This window comes from Lepisma saccharinum, chromosome 17 (assembly GCF_977018435.1).
Source record: "Lepisma saccharinum chromosome 17, izLepSacc3.1, whole genome shotgun sequence".
Taxonomy (NCBI): Eukaryota; Metazoa; Arthropoda; class Insecta; order Zygentoma; family Lepismatidae; genus Lepisma; species Lepisma saccharinum.
In genome coordinates, this window is record NC_139245.1 from 33458055 (window position 1) to 33477601 (window position 19547).

General features: G+C 40.0%; 1 protein-coding gene across 4 annotated transcripts in view; it reads right to left on the reverse strand.

Moving 5' to 3' along the window:
- Positions 1 to 19547, reverse strand: part of LOC146001672 (uncharacterized) — a 713225-nt gene that overhangs the window by 154985 nt on the left and 538693 nt on the right. For all 4 annotated transcript variants that reach the window (XM_083139297.1, XM_083139295.1, XM_083139296.1 and 1 more), the window contains one exon: positions 6734 to 6887. In XM_083139297.1, the coding sequence (XP_082995423.1) occupies positions 6734 to 6887 (154 nt within the window). The remainder of the gene's footprint in view (positions 1 to 6733; positions 6888 to 19547) is intronic.

Genomic DNA, 19547 nt, shown 5'->3' on the forward strand with positions numbered 1-19547 from the left:
CGACGAATTTAATAATGTCGACTTTTCTATGTTCCAACTGTAACTCACAACTCACTGATCAGCCTTTAGTGTGGAACTGAGTTCCTTTACAAAAAATAAAAAGACACAGGTAGTGCGAGATGTTGTAGGTACCAAAGCAGAATTCGCAATTAAGACGTAGCCCTTACAGGTTATTCCTGTTCAGGTAGCAGGTGTTCGCAACTAGGACTGTTCGCAATTAGGACTGTTCACAATTTGGACTGATCGCAATTAGGACGACAGTAGTAGATAACCGAGTTAACACCTGTTAGATTTTTAGTGTTTAGAACTAATTCATAAAATTTAGAACTAAACAATCATTTGTTGTGTGAATTATTATTTAGAATTAATATTAATGTATCCATACAACTCATAAATAATTCATGCAACAAATGGATTATTTAGTTCTAAATTTTATGAATTAGTTCTAAACACTAAAAAGCTAACAGCCGTTAACTCGGTTATCTACTACTGACGAAATCTAAGCCCCTGGCGAATTAACCCGCTGTGCTAACCACTCCGTTATGGAGGCCGGCGAGATGTAGTAATCCAATTCACCCAAGAGATGTCCATTGAGGTCCGAATTGTATCATAATTGCGTTTGACAAAATGCCATGGCAACTGCTAAATATGGAGTGGTTTAAGGATGAAGTGGCTCGTGGAAGAGGACAGCGATTTGATTCTGAAAAGTCCTTCCCCCCCGCCCCGAGCCCACCCTTCTCCCAACCGCTTCAACGACCTCTGTCGGGAAGGGGCGTTAATTAATTGGCAACGCAAAGTGGGAAATTTAATTGTGCGAAAGTTGATTCCAGAGTTTACGTTGGCAGTGAAGAGCAGCTTTCAAGTTCCAGCAACTGGACTAATCGCTGGAAGCCCGCTGTGAGCAAATTTTTGTACTTCTTTGGTTTTGCGTCGTTTAGGCTGAGGGTGAGTACTATTGCATTGTCGTACTTATTGTTTTTTTTTTGTTTATTTAACTTCGCTTTGAATGAATTAAACATGCAAAAATGAAAGGCTAAATAGAACTGACAGTGAATAACAATTTTGTAAGAAGTGAAGGCGTATCAATACTTATGATTATACTTTATTTCATTTAAAAGTTTCTCTAGAGGCTTCGAACTGACCAGGTCATTCACTTGTTAGTTACCAGCTGTCCATTCCTCTCAGGTATATGAAATGTGCACTGTCATGTATCAAGCAAACTTCCTGATGTATTGAGGCTGCAAGGTTTACAAAAGGTTGACAAGAAGCAAGCTGTGGACAATACTAGGAAGGAAAACTCACGTGTCAGCGTGGAGGAAACTCCACGGACAGGGGTTTAGGGGAACGGACCAGTGTTGCCACATGAAGGGAAATTTCCCTTTTGCAGGGAAATTCGGACTGAAGTTTTAGCCAAAAGGGAAAAGAGAATTTCGATGAAAAAAAGCACAATTTCAGGGAAATTTTAAGACTTCTGACTCTATATTATTAGTTTATGTCAAATTCCAGTTTCATATCCACATTTTTATTTTTTCTTATCCTTCTTATTCCTGCTCCCTTGAATATAAACCTGTATCTATTTATATTTCTCTTAAGTTTATTGGACGTCGCTTTTCTGTATCTTCGGATAATTGTAACGATTAGAATTAATGGATTCCTGGGATATCTGACCAGAAAGTGATGAAGTTTATACTTGTATGTGAAAAATTTGTGCAACATCTTTTTATTCATACGATCATGGACCAACGGAAATTTCACTACTACTACCACTGCTAATAATAATAATAATTATTATTATTATTATATTTGTTTAGGTGAAGGGAAAAAAGGTCCAAAAAGGGAAATTTTGCCCCTTGGAAAGGGAAATTGTGTCCTCAGATTGTGGCAACACTGGAACGGACAGGCTGGCAAGGGACTCGCTTTTCGTTTGGTTCTCAAGAGAGGCAACAAGACTTTGGGAAGGAGAGGAGAGGAGCCAGCTGAGTTAGGTGAACTAGAGTAGTCTCAAGAAAAGCTTGCCACAATCACCGATGCGCAGAGAACGCAATTTCGCCTGTGTGACCCAATGCTCATCACGGGGCTGCTCTGCTTGATAATACGCTCGTTGCAGGGCACAGTCTTCAACATCGGCTCGAGCGGCATGTATCGTCCCGCGGTGCACGCACAGCAAGAGCGAGTTAGTGTTCTTGCGGAATTGTGGTGGCTCGTGGCGTTCTATGTTAAAATATTTAAATATCAGCTCTACGTGACTGTGTATGTGCTGTAGAGCGTAACAATGGCCCCACATAAGTCTAAATTAGGAAGTGCCAAAACATTACATAGTCAAACAAGGGAAGTTATTTATAACGTCTACAAATTCATGAGAAATGAAACAGGTGCTCCTCGCAATGTAAAAGAAATTCAAGTGAAAGTGGCGAAAGCAACGGGTGTGTCCGAAAGGTCGGTGCGGAGTGTGCTTCAACAAGCGAGAACGGTTGAAAGTGGGGAAGTTGAATCGTTTACAACGCCGGGGAAAAGAAGACCAAATGTGTCAAAAAATATGAATTGGATGATTTTGGTAAGTGTATGGTAAGGCGAACAATTCACAATTTTCATACAACCAATGCCGAGAGACCAACGCTGGAAAATATTCGTAGGAAATTGTTTGAAGATATACAGTTTCAAGGTGGTGTAACTACACTAAGCAAGATAGTTCGTGGCTTGGGATTTCGATGGAAAAAAAACAGAAGACATGCGCAGAATATTAATGAAGGAGAATGACATATCATTCATAATTGTAATAATGTACTAAATTCGCTGCGCCTCTTACAGTTTTCAATTTGTGTGTTAACATTCAGTCGGTCGAGACCCCTAGATCGGCTGTCGCCTTGCAAACATCCGTCTACGCGGCAACCTTCGTTCGGACGAAGGGCGCAGCTACCGAGTTGACCCGAATGTTGGCGAAAGTCCGCGCAGATTTTTGTGGCAAGCTTTTCTTGTGACTACTCTACCTACGAAGCCTACAGAGAGCTCAGTTCTATTTTACTCTACGTTACTAAATTCATGATCATTGTTACAAGTGTAGACAGGTAACTATCCTAACCATTACATGCATGATTCGGGTTCAAGGTTCTAAAATCCAACGAGTGACTATTTGCCATTTCTAGTTGTATAACGTATTTTATTTTAGTTGTGCCTTTTGCTACCAAGCATTTTAACTTGCTGTTATGACAAGTGCTCTCATCATATATGAGGATGAATTATGATTAATTACATCACCCATTGGGAGTGGCAGGTTCGATCCCATCATTCATGAGAATGATACGAAGGTGCTAATATCGATCTCAATGACAGTGGATGTGATGTGGTCATCACCAATCTTCAACCGCTTTCCAAGGTGGGTGAGTCACATAGTAGTTTATTCACTCACGGATTAGCCTCTCGATTTGTTATTTAGCGCCGCTTTCCTGTCAGTTTTGGCTAATTGTGAAGATGAATTCTAGTAACTGCAGTGTTGCAGACTAACAAGGCTCTGGCGTCTGGACCTACACTCAGAGAACTAAATGCATCATATCGATTGATGCACCAGAATGCATCCATTGATGCACTAAAGTGTGTTTTGTAGCTTCTTCAAAGAATCAGATTCATATTTGATGCATTTTTATATGTCGTGAAAGAAACACCAAAGTGCATCATTTGATTCAATAAAGGATTTATTTCATTCGAGATGCACTTTAATGCATCAGCTGATGCATTTTGATGAACCTTCCTGCATCTTTTTTGATGATGCACTTAAACGTTTCGTCTGAGCTACATAAAATCTGTAGCTCAGACCAAACGTCATTAAATTGCATCTCGACTGAAAGAAATCCTCACTTGAATCAAATGATGCACTTTGGTGTTTCTTTCAAGACATACAAGAATGCACCAAAATGCATCAAATGCGAATCTTATTACTTGAAGAAGCTACAAAATACACTTTAGTGCATCAACCGATGCATTCTGGTGGATGAATCGATATGATGCATTTAGTTTTTTGTGTGTATAGTCGGTACAGTCTTCTGTAGGGCTGTGTTGCCTTGCGTTGTGCCCTTAGGTGCGCTGAGCGCCCCTTTATAGCCTTAGCGTTTTACCTCGTTTGCATATCTAAGCATTCACATTTCACGCATAGCTCCCCATATTCTCATGGATCTGCCGAGAGTACCTTCTGTTCCGTACCGCCGCCAATTGGCGCTGCTTCGCTTTTCCGGAAGCAAATTCTTCAGAAATTTTCTGCAGACGTCTTGAAGTTATTCATGTTAGCAGGGAGCCAATGATCAACCATTGTAGAGTAAGCTCGGGGTAATGTTCAGTAACTTGCATTAGTTGAAAGCAAACATTCACAGTCAGTTCTTTGAACGGTATCTATGGAATTTTGGTGATACTGAAGACTGGAAATTATCATTGAACCTTCTTCCTTGGTTAGTTTATTTTATGGAGTGAGGGTCTAATACATACCGGATTGCATTGTTGGATGTATTGAATGTTGTGCTCATTTTACGACGAGTGATGATATGAAGACATTGATGAAGGGACACTCACAAAGAGCATCCATGCCCAGGCCTGGATTCGAACCCGGGACCTCTGGTGTCGTAGCGCGCTGTGCTAACCACTCCACCACGGAGGTCGGCGATTAGCCTGTTATCGTCCATCCTGAGATGAGAGTGACGCCCTAGCAACTGGACTTATTAAAAAAAACGACTTTGAATTAACATTAAAATCATTTTAGGCTAATCCTATGATGTTCAATGATGGAAAATATGGTTTTAGGAGAATCTTTGTCCAATACATTAGTTCTTTTGCCCCAGAATTGTAATGAAGATCTTGTACCTTTTCTCCCTACCGTTATTAAGAAGACAATACTGTTGAGTGTTCTTCTACGGACTCCTGCATTGGTTGGGTTTTCAGTCCACGTAACTCGTAAATCTTCTCATCGAATGTCTAGCCAGGGGCACAGGGATGGATGAGAATTGTAAACGTGTTTGAACCCTTTCACAGGCGGACACTAAACACGAAGCTAGATCCTTGCGAACCATTGTCGAAATGAGAATCCAATCCTTACAGTCGTCCTCATCAGCGAGAACGGATGAGAGAGAGAGAGAGAGAGAGAGAGAGAGAGAGAGAGAGAGAGAGAGAGAGAGAGCGTAAAAGCAGGAGAGGTAGTTAGGGAAAGGGTCTCACTTATCTCACAACACTTGAGCAACCTTGTGTTCTAACGTCACGGGAGACGGCTTTTTAATTTTAGGCTAGATGCCTACGTTGTTATGTTAGGCCAGCTATGTTTAGTTCTCTTAGGCTAAATAATATTTTTTCATTGTATTTATGCTAATGTAACCTAAACTAACAGGCCTAACCTAACCTCGTAGGCATATCTCGTCTGACGTCAGAACACAAGGTAGCAAAAGTGTTGGGCGAAAGAGAAGACCCGTTAGGGAAAGATGTAGAGGGCGGGAACAGGCGCTCATCCACGGGGAGGGCGATAGGGGCGATTGCCCCTCCCAACTGCCACGCTTTTGTATATATTATTATGGCCAATACTTATGAAGACTTCAATATTCTGTCTTTCATCAAGTTGAACAGGAAAGAGAACATATTTTTAAAAAGTTTGATTACAGTTCACTTGATGGTCATGATAGGCTGATTGGAATTGGATCAACAGTTTAAATTTGGATCCGAACCACTGTGTAATATGCCTGAAAAGGAAGATCGAACCTGAGACCCCTTGAGAGAATAAGGTTTGGCTCTGTTTATTCACTTTCCTCCTCGTCTTCTCGTTCAGTTTGCCGTGGCAATGGGAGGAATTATGACAAAGGCATGCAATAACAATCTATTCTAGCCACGGACCCCAACTATTGCAAAACAATATGGTAATCTCTAGAACATTGAAGTCAGATTAGTTTACATAAAAGAGTACAACTGTAGGTTAAAATCGATTCTCGGTGAGGTGAGGTACTGATTTCGTGCCTCAAAACTGTCTTCTGTATCCGCCACTGGTAGGGAACGTGTAAGAGTTATAGTCCAGGTGTCGTGCAGGTGCATCTCAGTGTCAGGCTCGTGCAAGGAAATTCCGTTCAACCAAGGAGACGCTGTACACAAGAATAGCGATCTTCAAGTTCAGAAGATTCAACAAATGCCAGCCTGCTCCCTTCACCGTTCATTGGTTAGGTGGTTCGCGAAAAGGCACTTAAGCTAAAAATGCAATTTTACATTATTTTATGTTATTTTACCGCTCGCAATTCCATCTGGCGGCTGGGAAACAACCAATCAGCGATCAGTTGAATTCTCTTCGACTGACATCGGGCATTTTCGTGTCACAAGGCACCGAACGCTGCTGGCGGGACGAAACTAATGAGCGTTGCATACACAGAATGTTGCCAAACGTACTGTAAAACGGGGGGGGGAGGGAGTTTGTCAGCGCCGTTACTGGATAAAAGTTGCACAATAGTACACAGAGCACGGAAAATTAGTACACAAAACACTATACAAATAAATCAATAAAATGAACTGACAAAAACAGACGTACGCTTGGCAACACTGTAACGGGAGAGCGATGTTACCCTACGGATTTTACTTCGCAACCAGTGATGTGCCGTACACTATAAGTTTACGTCTACATGAGTTGCAGTTATCTTTGCTAATGCTCTACTCAGGAGCACCCACAGAATATTGCAAACAACAATTACGGAAACAGCAGCATTGTTGAAATTAGAATACTTACCTCCTTCACTAGCACTTCCGTCTCCATAATGATTCCGTCGTCTGTGTCTTCCTGGACGTAATAATGACTGTATTGTCTCCCGGAAATGGGCACAGGCTCCAAGTCACCCGACTTCGTATGATATCGGAGAAGGTACGCCGTCCAGCAAACGTATCTGTAATAAAGAAAATATATCAGTCCTGGAACTTTTGGAACGTACCAAGATGATTAACATTACCAGAAACTTTATGTTCAGCATGTACGAGTTCTAAACCAATCGTACCACATTTTGAGTTGATGTGTTTCACACATATCTAATACTGACAGCACAAATACCCTAGGTAGCCATTGGTTTGGTAGCGGCGTTAACCTCTCTGTCATTGGCTGTTGCAACAAAATATTTGTAAGCTACTTCATGTATGTCTTGTTTGTTTTTCTTCGTACAAAAACCTTAGTAACTTCTTCCCCATACTGAACGTTCATGTAGAGAATAATTTTCTTGTTTAATGTTTAAAAAACACCCACCCAGTGCAAGGTTCATATCTCTATCGCTTTTTGTACAAAAGTTACGTACTTTTAGTCTGGGTTGCATTACTTTTTGGACACCCTGTAGATCTAAGTACGCTACCCAACACTGAAGTTTTGAATCTCCCAGCGGTGAACGAACCAAAGACTGTTCACACGAAAGATCAGAGCGCTATCCATTTGGTTACGCGGGAGTTCCACGTATTTATTGTTTGAGTTTCAAGTCCACTTTAAGCACTGATGGACTAATCGGGATTGGACCTACAGTTTAAAAGTGTGTCTCCACCGGGCGTGGGCTTAACTTCCGGCCTATCTTTGCGGGGTCAGAATCAAACTTGAGTCTTTGGAGGGCAGAAGAAACTTGGGTCTTAACTTCGGGGGGTAGAACTGACAAGTTTTTCATCTCATAAAGGTTGCGTCCAGAACTAATTTCCTAAATATCTTACATTTGCGCAATAAAAAATCTCTTCAATACGTTGCTCCTCTTACATTTGCGCAATAAACTCTTCAATACGTTTCTCCTCTTACATTTGCAATAAAAAGTATCTTCAATACGTTGCTCCTCAGGTCCCAGGAGGTTAACAAAAGTATCCTTAACTATGAAAATTTGTGGGGAGCCTCCCTTGCCCTTGCCAAATTGCGGATTTGCCACGGTGCACAGTGTTCAATTCTCGCAATGTAGCTGAAAAAAAAAACAACATTTTTCGAATCTTGTATTCACGGCTAACTGCTACACAGGTGTGTTAGGAAATGCCCAGGGGTAATTGTGATGATTGTTTTTCGTTTGACTTTGAACCGGAAGTTATGTTTAGATGGTCATGAACCTCGTGTCCCTAGGCACCACGCGCAGAGGCATTTAGTTCGCGCGTGGAGTAGCTCATGTTTAGACGCGTGCTGTATTGTTATTTATTGTTCGTGACTCACTGCGTTCATTGTAGTGGTAACGTGGGTATCTCTGCTGTGTTTGTGCGGGGTGTTTGTGTAGCCATATCGTAAGTACAGTTTGCAATAATGTTAAGTGAAAAATGGTGCTACAAAGGTATTATGTTATTCCCTGTCAAAACTTGACGAAGGATTACAAAACTAGTACCATATAGTACGCCCGTGTAATTTGCACATGTTGCGTAACGAACTTCCCGCTTGCGTAAAAGGTTAACACTACGTGCGCGTAGGTGCGCGATTTACAACAGCGTATAGTTTTATTGCGCAGTGCACCCTGTTCAGGCGGGAGTTGTTTGATGTATGGCTGCAGTCTTCTCCCCAAAACAGAAGCGAAGAACTGTACAGATTTGTTGTGGATATATTGGGGATAAAGATTGTCCTCCAGAAGTCGAAGAACGCATTGTCAGTGTAATTAAACTGTATTGTGTGAAAATTAGGGCCCGATGGTTGAAGAGTAACATGCATAAAGACAAATTTTTGTGAGGTAACGCACAGTGGCTCAATGAGCAAATCAGTTTTCCACCAGAGGTATACGGATGTGTTCCTGGTACGTCCAGTGGATGTGGTCCAGGTCGTCCTACGAAGTTGTTCCAGGAGAGTGGCGAAAGGCGAAGAACAAGGCAGTTGCAGATCCAGTGCGGAGCCGAAGTCAGGGAGAATTGTCACAGTTCACAAGATTTTAGTACATGGCGCAGACATTATTCGGTCTTGCATCCTGCCTATCGGGCAGCTGTCAGAGGACGTACAGGAGGTAAGACATAAGGACAGGAAGTTCAGGGAAGGTCATAGCAACAAATGGAGATTTGCTGCACATTCTGCTTGCGTCCTCGGATCCGGTAATATCATCGCGCCGAAAACTCCCAATGAAGAAGAAGTCCAGAGCACTGTCACCAGCAGTTCTAGGTCTGCTTTCTTCCGGTCTGCAAAGAAGGGGCAGTTCCACCAAACCAGCATCTGACAGTTCTGGGAGCAGCAGCGCGAGCGGAATGGATGAGGACATGATTAAGATATGTACATACAATTCTATCATCGCAATCTAAATGTTTTAACTCAACATTGACCTGATGTGTAACCATCTTTTGTAATTCAAATAATATTAGTAATAATAATTCATTTGAAGTGGAATTATTTTCATTTAATCATTTATTCTCTGTTCGATTAATAATATCATCTTACTAGTATCAACAATTAAAATATTAATTTCATATTTTGTCAGTATCAATTATGTGACATCTTTCCAGCTCATTACAACCACACAAGTATTTTTTTTATTCTAAAGTACTTAAGTTATAAGATCCATCCGAAATTTAGAAAGTAGTCTGATTAGTATAACTTTCTACGTCACTCTCGGTGGCAAAATTAGTGCGCAGGAGTAACAGCAATACCAAGCATGGCTAAATATTATGAAACGAGGTTAATAAGATCAATGGAGGACAAGACAACTTGACACGTTCTTACTATTTATGTACGCGTCGTATTATTATACTATTAATATTAACTTAATAATACTCAGCGGTGAACGATGAGACTCGGTGAAGTACACAGACTCCTCTCAGGTACAGGGATAGTGTTAGGCAAAGACAACATTCACAGCACAGAGAAATAAAACCACATTACTGCAGTATGTATAAACTGAAAGGTTTCTTTATTTATTGCAATTATAATGCTGATATACTTGAGACGAAGGCGAGGATTTCGCTTTGTCGAGGAATTGACTCAACTAAAACGCATAAACTCAATGCGTGGCTATCGGCAAGCCTATGCTCACATAGACCTAGCTTGCGCCCCGAACTACCACACCAAGAGATATGCAATGATAACTGAGCCAATATTTGCTCTTTAGCCTTTTATTTCCAAATTAATCCTTAGGCTAGCTTTATTATTTAACGTAGAATGGTTGCAGTATTGTGCATATCATCAATGCATGGCTATCGGCGTACCTATGTTCACATAGGCCTAGCTTGCGCCCCGAACTACCATACCGGGATGTATGCACAACACCGAGGAGTTCCTTTTAAGTTTAAAAGCTTCGACGATCCGTGGCGAAAGTGTGATGATTCTTACGCGATATCCTCGCTTTTATACTGTTTCGAGAACACAGATTCAAGTACAGATGAATCACTCACTATTTACAAAAAGATTCTACCAACAAAACTGACATCTATGCATGTTTGGAAATACAAATTCGTATAGTGCACTCTCGCAAACATGAAGATACATTAAACTACTCATAATAGAGCATAAAATACAATAAACAATAAACAAAAGATATACATTACAAACAAGGTGCATTATTACATAGAATAACAAGGAAATTACGCTTTATTTCACAAAATAAATATATTAGTGACATATTTTCTACTGGTGACGTCACATAAATATATGGATCATATCAAACTAGTCTTAGGAATTTTTTTCCAGCTAGATTGTGATAATTGAACACTGTGCGGTGTATCGAATCTCGGACACATTCATTACCAGACGACAATGTTACAACTACGCCAACGGGAAGGCCGACTTTACATCTTCATGAAAATTAGAATTCAACAGTCTTCTTCATTATAAGGAACAAACGACACGTATCACTTGGATATGAGTCTTCAGAAAATTTTGCAACCTTTCGTACCGAAGTGACGATGCAAGCTGAACATGTCGCTTGTGTGTCGCTAGGACTGAGCTGTCTCCTCAATGGCGAGCATCGTGTCGTCTCGGTCTGTTGTTCGCGCATGCGCGGTGAATGCTTAAGAAATGAATGAACCTATGCCACTTGTCGCTTCCGTGTGAACTGGGGTTGCTATATTTCATAAGTGAAAATCCGGGACCGGAAGCTTGTTGGCGAGGGGAAGGGGGCCTGGGCCCCACAAAGTAATTTGTATGAATACCGTAATTATTATGGACTATACCCTGAAACTGCCACATGGTTCCAAAGATGGTGAGGTATTTCAGAGGCTATTTTCGAACACAGCATTATAGCCAAGTTTTAGAAGACACAAGAATTCAAGACAACAGAGCATTTACAGAAAACCATTTTGAACCTTACATAATAGATTCGTTTGTAGGAATGTAATAAATAAATATCGAAATTCATGAAAGTATAGTCTTAATGTCTGCTTTCCCACTCTATTCCGGGATATTAGAGCGTCCCGAAGAAACTTTTCTGTACACCGTGACAAATGATACAAATCCGGGAGTCAGCATTTCACCAATCGAAGGTGGGCATGTGCGGCCATCCATGCTACTACAGTGTGAAACGTAGCTGTTGATTGGCCCGTTTGCAAGCGACATGTGGCACGTGTCGCTTCGGTCTGAAATCCCCATTACAAGACTTACGCAGAACCATTCCTCCCTTGGGTATGTTGAAAGAAACTCGCAGCCGGCAAGCTATCGACTCTTACAGACGGACAACAATGAAGTTAACAGGTGGAAGTTGCACCCACCATTGTTGTGCTTTGTTGCTTACTTCCTCATCATTCATCCAGCTTGCTTTTCATATCTGGCGAAAATTCTCGCATCAATCATCCACTTGGGACGTGAATGAAGTGCGCTTGTGGTGCGAACTTTGACGTGTGCTCTAATGATTCGCTTAGCATGTGAAGAATGGCGATACTGAAAGCCTTCCATGAGTGCAGACCTCAGCTCAATTCAAAACGATCCATGTAAATACAAGCGTGAAGTCGAGAAGAGGATGCCCGTTGTGGTTTTATGGGAGAACCTTCCGTCAACCGCTCATGGCACATTATACTTGCAAAGTACGACAGGGCGAAGATATATTTTGGAGAGAGAGATTGTGTCTGAATTATTTACTAGAACAAAAGCATTGAAGTTTTACAACTTAAAACTTCCAACATGATGGTGTTGGATTTTATGGGTTACTCTAAAGTAGGGCAATTTTGGCAGCGGGGTATTTGAGAATTTTGTAGGTAATCCAGTATTTGAGAATTTTGTAGGTAATCCATGGTTTGCGAATTTTGTAGGCAATACATACGTAATTTAGAATTAGCAGATAATTCATAATTTTAGAATTTTGTAAGTAATCCATAATTTGAGAAATTTGTAGCTAAATTAAGATTTGAGAATTTTGTAGTTAATTCATAACTTTAGAAATGTGTAGCTAATTTAATATTTGAGAATTTTGCAGGCAATTCATGATTTCTGTATTTTGTAGGTAATCCAGTATTTGAGAATTTTGTAGGTAATCCTTGATTTGATAATGTTGTAGGTAATCCATGATTTGAGAATTTTGTAGGCAATACATAATTTAGAATTTTGCAGATAATGCATAATTTGAGAAAATTAAGATTTGAGAATTTTGTAGTTAATTCATAACTTTAGAAATTTGTAGCTAATTTAGGATTTGAGAATTTTGCAGGCAATTCAGGATTTCTGTATTTTGTAGGTAATCTATGATTGAGAATTTTGTAGATAATTCAAGATTTGAGAATCTTGTGCGAATTTTGTGGCGAATCCAGAATTTGAGAATTTTGCGGTGAAAATAGTACTTGAGAATTTTGTGGTGAATATAGTACAGCGTGTCCCGCTTATACGTATAATAAAAGAAAAATTCATAACTTCCAAACAAACTGTCAGAATGATGTGATTGTTGTTTCATTTTAAAGAACGACTCAGAAATTTTTTTTGCAACTCTGTCAGTGGTAGTTGCGCATGCGCAGTAGCCAGAATGTCTTGAAAACAGATATTATCAGTTCCTCAGTAGCCACTCGTCATGTGGTCGCCACAAGAAAAGGTGTTTTGTTTTTAAACGTTGTCTGAAGTGAAGTCTGTGACACTTGTGCAGAGACGATTTCGTGAACGTTATGGTTTGGGTGCTAAAGAAGTAGTTTCATCGTACATTTCAATAAAGGAATGGGAAAAACCGTTACGCGAAACCGGTTCATTTCTCAAATCTCGTTAGAGACTTCCTGGACGAGCATTTCAATGGAACATTGATAGGAAGAGGTTAGAATTTTATTGAATGTCCCCCACGGTCACCAGTCCTCACTGTGTGTGATTTTTTTGTTGTGGGGGTGTGTTAAGGACAAAGTTTACTGTACACCGGTTAGAGATTTGCAAGACTTGCGTGATAGAATTGTGGTTGCAGTAAGCAACATTACCCCGCACATGCTTCAAAATGTGTGGCTTGAGACTGACAACTGGTTTGACATTTGCAGTGCCACTAACGGTTCACATGTGGAAGTGCGCTAGTTTTCTTGATTTGTAAAAAAAAATCTGAGTTGTTACATGTTTGTACAAAGTTTGGACAAAAAATATTGGTAAATAAAAACGTTGTTTTTTTTTATTATACGTATAAGCGGAACACGCTGTATTTGAGATTTTTGTGGTGAATGTAGTGTTCGAGATTTTTGTGGTGAATATAGAATTTCAGAATATTCCAACGAATACAGACAGGATTTCAAAATTCTGTAGTGAATATAAATTTTGAGAATTTCGTAGAGAATGCCTAATTCGAAAATTCTATAACGAATCAATGACAATCGACTACAAAACCTCAGAATCGATTTACACCGGACTCAAACTCGGCTCGAACGACAATATCTAGACTCAACACTATGACTTTACAAAACAGCATGGAATTTACATATTATTAACCACCGCTTGGGATAATTAACCAACCTCATTACAAGCGGTGTTAATTGCCAGGAGCGCAGCCATTAAAACACCCCGAATCGGCCGTCCACTCGCATTTTCCAAAATACCTCGAACGCGTGGTCGCCCAGAAAAGCAATTAAAAGGAACCGCGTTCCGACACGACCACCTACGGCGCTGGAGCTAAAAGCACGAGCATGGGAATCGTGGCGATGGGAAGCTTCGGGATACGAATCTCCATTAACCCTTTCCTCTCGGTCGGCGCTTTTTTTCTGGAGCCTCCAGGTCCCAGGGCGACCTCTATCAGGTTTCCTCTCGCGATGGGGGCAAACGACCCCTCAACGATACCTTGTCTCTTCTCATCCCTATTGCTTTTTTTCTATCCTTCTTTTTTAATCTCTTCGGCCTGCTCTTTCATATCCACCTTCTGCCCTCTGGAGAAAGTAATTTCTCTACTTCCAACTCATCTCTGACCTTTTCGCTTCACGCTAGATCACCCACGCAATTTTTCCCAAATTTTTCATTCTAGTTACTTTGCAAGAGTTATTCAAAAAGTAATGCACTACATCGCTGTGCGAATTAACGGGGGGAATGACGGGGATCAACCCCCCAAAAAACTTTATCCCCGGCAAAATAAAATTATTTTTATCCCTCCCAGGGATGTTTTATCCCCCCTCTAAGGAAATGATTGATTGCTTGATTTGCATTTATTTTACTTCGCTTTTGTGCCACTTTTGGCTAATTTGCGGAGATAGGGATGAGCTTTAAAGTCTGTGCGAAAAAACTGTTTTTTAGACAAGAAGAAAGAGAGAAATTAGAAATAAAATAGTAAATCTTTTAAGGATTAAATAAAAAATATAATTTGACCAGTAAATGTAGCAAGTCAAGATACAATTTTCATACGAATTTACATAATACAGTAACTCACTATTGATGTTTTTAAGATACAATATTTATACCAATTTACTCAAACTCAAAAGTTAGGTTAGGTTAGGTTACACTCTAGTCCACCAATCAGGTTCATCCTCTATGCCTATCTAATGCTACCCTTCCAGCAAAAACACATGTAAGTCTCCACAGACACACACAAACAAACACAACAGAAATGAGAACGGCTTGAGAACATTTTACATCTGACAACATCGCCTCATTTTTTTGTGCGCAATCCTGTACATTGTGACAGCTTGTCACCGGCTTATCAGATACTACTGATAAAACCTGAAAAGTGTGCGCAATCCGGCTGTAGCCTTCTGCAACTGACCAACCTCACCAAGCCTAGACAACAGCAGCCTGTTTTCCACTTAAGTTTTCGGGTCAGGGTTTTTTTTTTACACGTATTAAAGTGTTCACACGAAAATTGTAGATAGGTTAGATGCACATTAAGTTTGAACTTGGCAATAGAAATGTAGTCACGTTTTCGGTGCTACTAGTTCCATAGCTCTTTTTGTGTATGGGTTTGGATTCTCTTAGAATGTAAATATACTAAATGCTTCTAAATCTTGTGAAAAGATTTAATGATCTAGGTTAGAACCAATGCAAAGGCAATAGCTTAGTTTACTGACTGGTAACTTACCACCCGAAATAAGATCACATATACGCCACGGAGTGGTCATCCTCCCCGCCCCCAAGCTAAAAGCTTAACTCGCACAGTGCCATACATTTTTTAAATTGAGAACTGTGTATCATACATAAATGAAGCTCAGTCACCAAAGGTGCATGTTTAAGCTACAAATGTTATATTTATGCAAAATCTTCAGTTCAGTTCTGTGACCTTGCGCCAACGTCGAGCGACGGCAGTATGCCACTCCTGCACCAGGCCCTATCTCAATCCTGTAGTAATCCCTTGACAGCCCCGAACAACGCCTACGTCATCTTCAAATCTTCTTTCGCGCATTGCGCCAGGGATAACCTCGTACTTCATTCCAGTGATGTTGATAACTGTTTCTGCGGCTGTATTTGATTTGATTTTGATGTTTTAAGTCCACTCTATGCACAGTAAGGCTAATCGGGATTGGGCCTATAGTTTAAAGTGGGATCCGAACCACTATATTGCACTAGTGAAAGTTAAATTTAGTTCAATTTATATCTAACGAGAATGAAGTAGCTACACGATACATGAAATCATATAGCTTCCAGAGCTTTTCTTTTAGCAGGGTTGCTAAAGGTACAGGACGCCATAAATTCTAATAGGTTCTATTGGGTTCCGCTGCAGGACGGAAACCCTTTTCTCGGACAATTTAAATTCGGTCCAAGTTGCGTATTGTTTCATTGAAAAAAAGTGTTCCTTGACCGAATTTAAATTGATCCAGGAAAAAGGTTCCAGAACCCATTTACGCTTGCTGATTTTCTCTCCTGGACTGGAATTGAATTTATTCAAAATGTAGTACCAGGTGGTTATAATTAAAGTGACGGTGTCCAGAGTGGTACAGCACGGGCTGTAATGAGAGTAGCAGTCTGAAACTTCGTAGATATGCTAATGAAGCAATGCGCTCGCGAATTATTAAAAAAAAAAGTTCCAATTCTCGCCACCAGGGTAAAAAATGACGCTGTAAGCAGTCAAAACGTGGAATTTTCCGTAACTCTGACGTCAAAGTAGGTGACATTGCCTAACCATTGTGTGAGTTCCCTGGTTGTGGTTGGTGATGCTTGATGCTGTTTCCTTTAGTAATGTTCATGTAATTCGAATAGTGAAATTGTAGCGATATTTTATTACAAAGGGTATTGTTTTCTGCGATTTATAGTGTTTTTCCTGTAACTATACCAAGTTTTGACTGCTTACAGCGCCATTTTTTACCCTGGTGGCGTGAATTGGAACTATTTTTTTTTTGCATAATTCGCGAGCGCATAGCTTCATTAGCATATCTACGAAGTTTCAGACTGCTACTCTCATTACAGCCCGTGCTGTACCACCCTGGACACCGTCACTTTAATTATAACCACCTGGTACTTATTGGTTTCTGTTGCTATGGTTACATCAATTTGTTTACTACTTCTCCTTTCAGATACGACGATGACTCGAAAATATGACTTAAACCAGATTGCTGTAGACCAACAAATTTGTATTGACAGGATTTTTGTAATTAAGTATAGCTTTTTTGCCACTTTTGGCTCATCGCGACGACGAGGATGAGTGATGATATTAATAAAGGTACACTCATAAAGAACACCCATGCCCAGGCCGGGATTCGAACCCGGAAACTCTGGAGTCGTAGCACTCTGTGATAACCACTGTGTCACATGGTTAGGTTCACGCGGATGTACGGTTGATTTAATAACATTATGCTTTAACGAACAAAAAAATAATAAATGAAAAATAAATTGTGCTGAATTTAGAATCCAAAATTTTAAATTCGGGAAGAAATGCGAACATCACACATATGTTTACACAAAGATAGAGCTTTTCCCTGCACATTGTTTTGTTCGTTTGTTATAGTTAATTCATTTAAGAAACTAGTTAGAATTGTGGTTAATCGAAAAGTGGTAATTATTTGTAACTGCATGACTTCCTCCAATCATCGACTTTTTCTTTCAAAAATGCACAAATAGCTATACATGTATTGGATTTCCTTTATGCTTATATCCGGTTATTCTGAAAGAGTTAACAAATGCAAAACAAAGTTAGCTGAAGAGAGCCCTTATGTTGAAGGGGTGCAGTTAACCATTGTAGAATGAAATTCGTATGTGACTTTTGAATCACCCTGTACGAGTTGCAATAATTTAGGCCTTTTAAGAAATACAAGCACACGGCAAATTACACGCACTCCGCGCAATTTAGCGTCAGAAATGGACGCTCGATGTTTCCTATCGTTCTATATCGTGGCAGCCACTTTTCTATTTATAACCGCCGCGATTAATAGAATGGTCGGTTGAACCTCACGGTCGGGTGCCCTGGGACCAATAATTGCGTGAATGTGCTGGCAATACGAGAATCGTTAATGCTTGATGGTGGTTTGGAATTGGCCAAAGAACATTCCATCGATTACTTTAAATATTTCATGCAAAATTCCGTTAAAAATTTCGACGACATTTGATTGATTCATTTAGTGTTGTAAGTCCACTTTATGCACAGTAAGGCTAATTGAGACTGGACCTACAATTTAGAGTGGGATCCGAACCACTATGTGCCTCCACCGGGAATCGAACTTGATTATTTGCGAGTGTCCGTTCGTTAATTTCATCATATCATCACCCATCCTCATCGTCGCGATTACTCAAAAGTGGCAAAAAAGCAACGTAAAATAATACTCTAATTGGGTCAATTTTGCAAATGCAAGAATTCGTTTGATTTAGCTTCATGTTAAATACATGGTATTTGTGCCACTATTGTTTACTCGCGACGGTGGGAGATGAATGATGAAAAGATGAAGTGGATGAAGGGACATTCACAAACACTTATGGACCACATAAGTCTCACAGAGGATTATGCTGGCCGCAGGTTCAGGCGCCAGAGCGTCGTTGGCCTGCAAGACTGAAGAGGTTACACACCGTAAAACATCGTAACTAAAATGTTTCCCAAACTTTCAAAGTGAGATGGGTAAAAGTTAAGAGAAAATATGGGACTGACTATTTCAATGATTCACGTGATTAAATGGAAGAACATCCACGGCCTAAACCTTGCCCTTCACCCAGCTCCGTGACCGAGCGCATACAGGGTGTATCATAAGTAGAGCCCGGAAGTTTGGCATAATGCCTCTTTTTATTTAGTGCATATATTGATAAAAACTTTCCGGATATACGTGTTTTATGTTGTTTCGAATGTTTTAGAAGCCTTTCCATTTTGCCTATTTTGCCTATTTGGGACCCCACTGCCTATTTTTAATTATAATGCCTTTTTCTGCCTTTTTCAATGAAATTTGACCATTTTTTTTAAAAAAAATGTTGGCATTTATTTTTCTTCCGTTTATTATGTGAATAATTTTCGCCTTATTTAAGTAATATTGAACTCACGCATGTTTCAACATTGCTGAAGGAGAAAAGTGTGAGAAAAAAGTATTTCATGCTGAGTTAGGATATTGCCTTTCGGTTAACATTTCCTTGTGCATGATTGACTGCTGAAGTGGAGAGGTTGATTTCGAACACAAAGAAGATATTTCTGAAATCTCCCTCTCGAACCCGAAAATTTCAGGAAGTTACGCCTGAGCTTAGTTTTCCTCCGCAACCAGTCTTGACAAGATGGGGAACCTGGATATCAGCAGCTATATATTATGCTAACAACCTTGAAAAACTCAGTGAGGTGATCGATGCTCATCCAGAAAATGAAGCGGCTTCAATTCATGAAGTGAAAAACTCCTGTGCTATTCAGAACTGAAGAATGAACTGTCGTTTATTTTAGCACATTATGGTGCATTGCCAGAGACAATTACAAAGCTAGAAAAAAGAGGTGAGACTCTTGTAGCATCCATGAAAATCTTCGAGGAATCTATGCAGCAGATGATGGAAGTGCCAGGAGAAAAGGGGTCAGCTGTTGCGGAAAAGTGCAAACGGGTAGTGAGTGCAAATAAGGACTTGAAACAATTGAAAACAATTTGTGATATTCTAAAAGATGAAAATGCTGTTACCAAACTGAGTCCGCTACATTAGCTTGTTCTATGTATGCTCCAATAACTTCTGTCGAAGTAGAAAGATCATGTTCTATTATGAAAAACATTCTCTCTGACAGACGACTATCAATGAATGTTGAGAACTTAAAAAAAAAACACCTTGTAGTTATGTGCAATCAAGACGGAGAAAATTGAAATGCTCTTTCCAATGTAGATTTTAACAT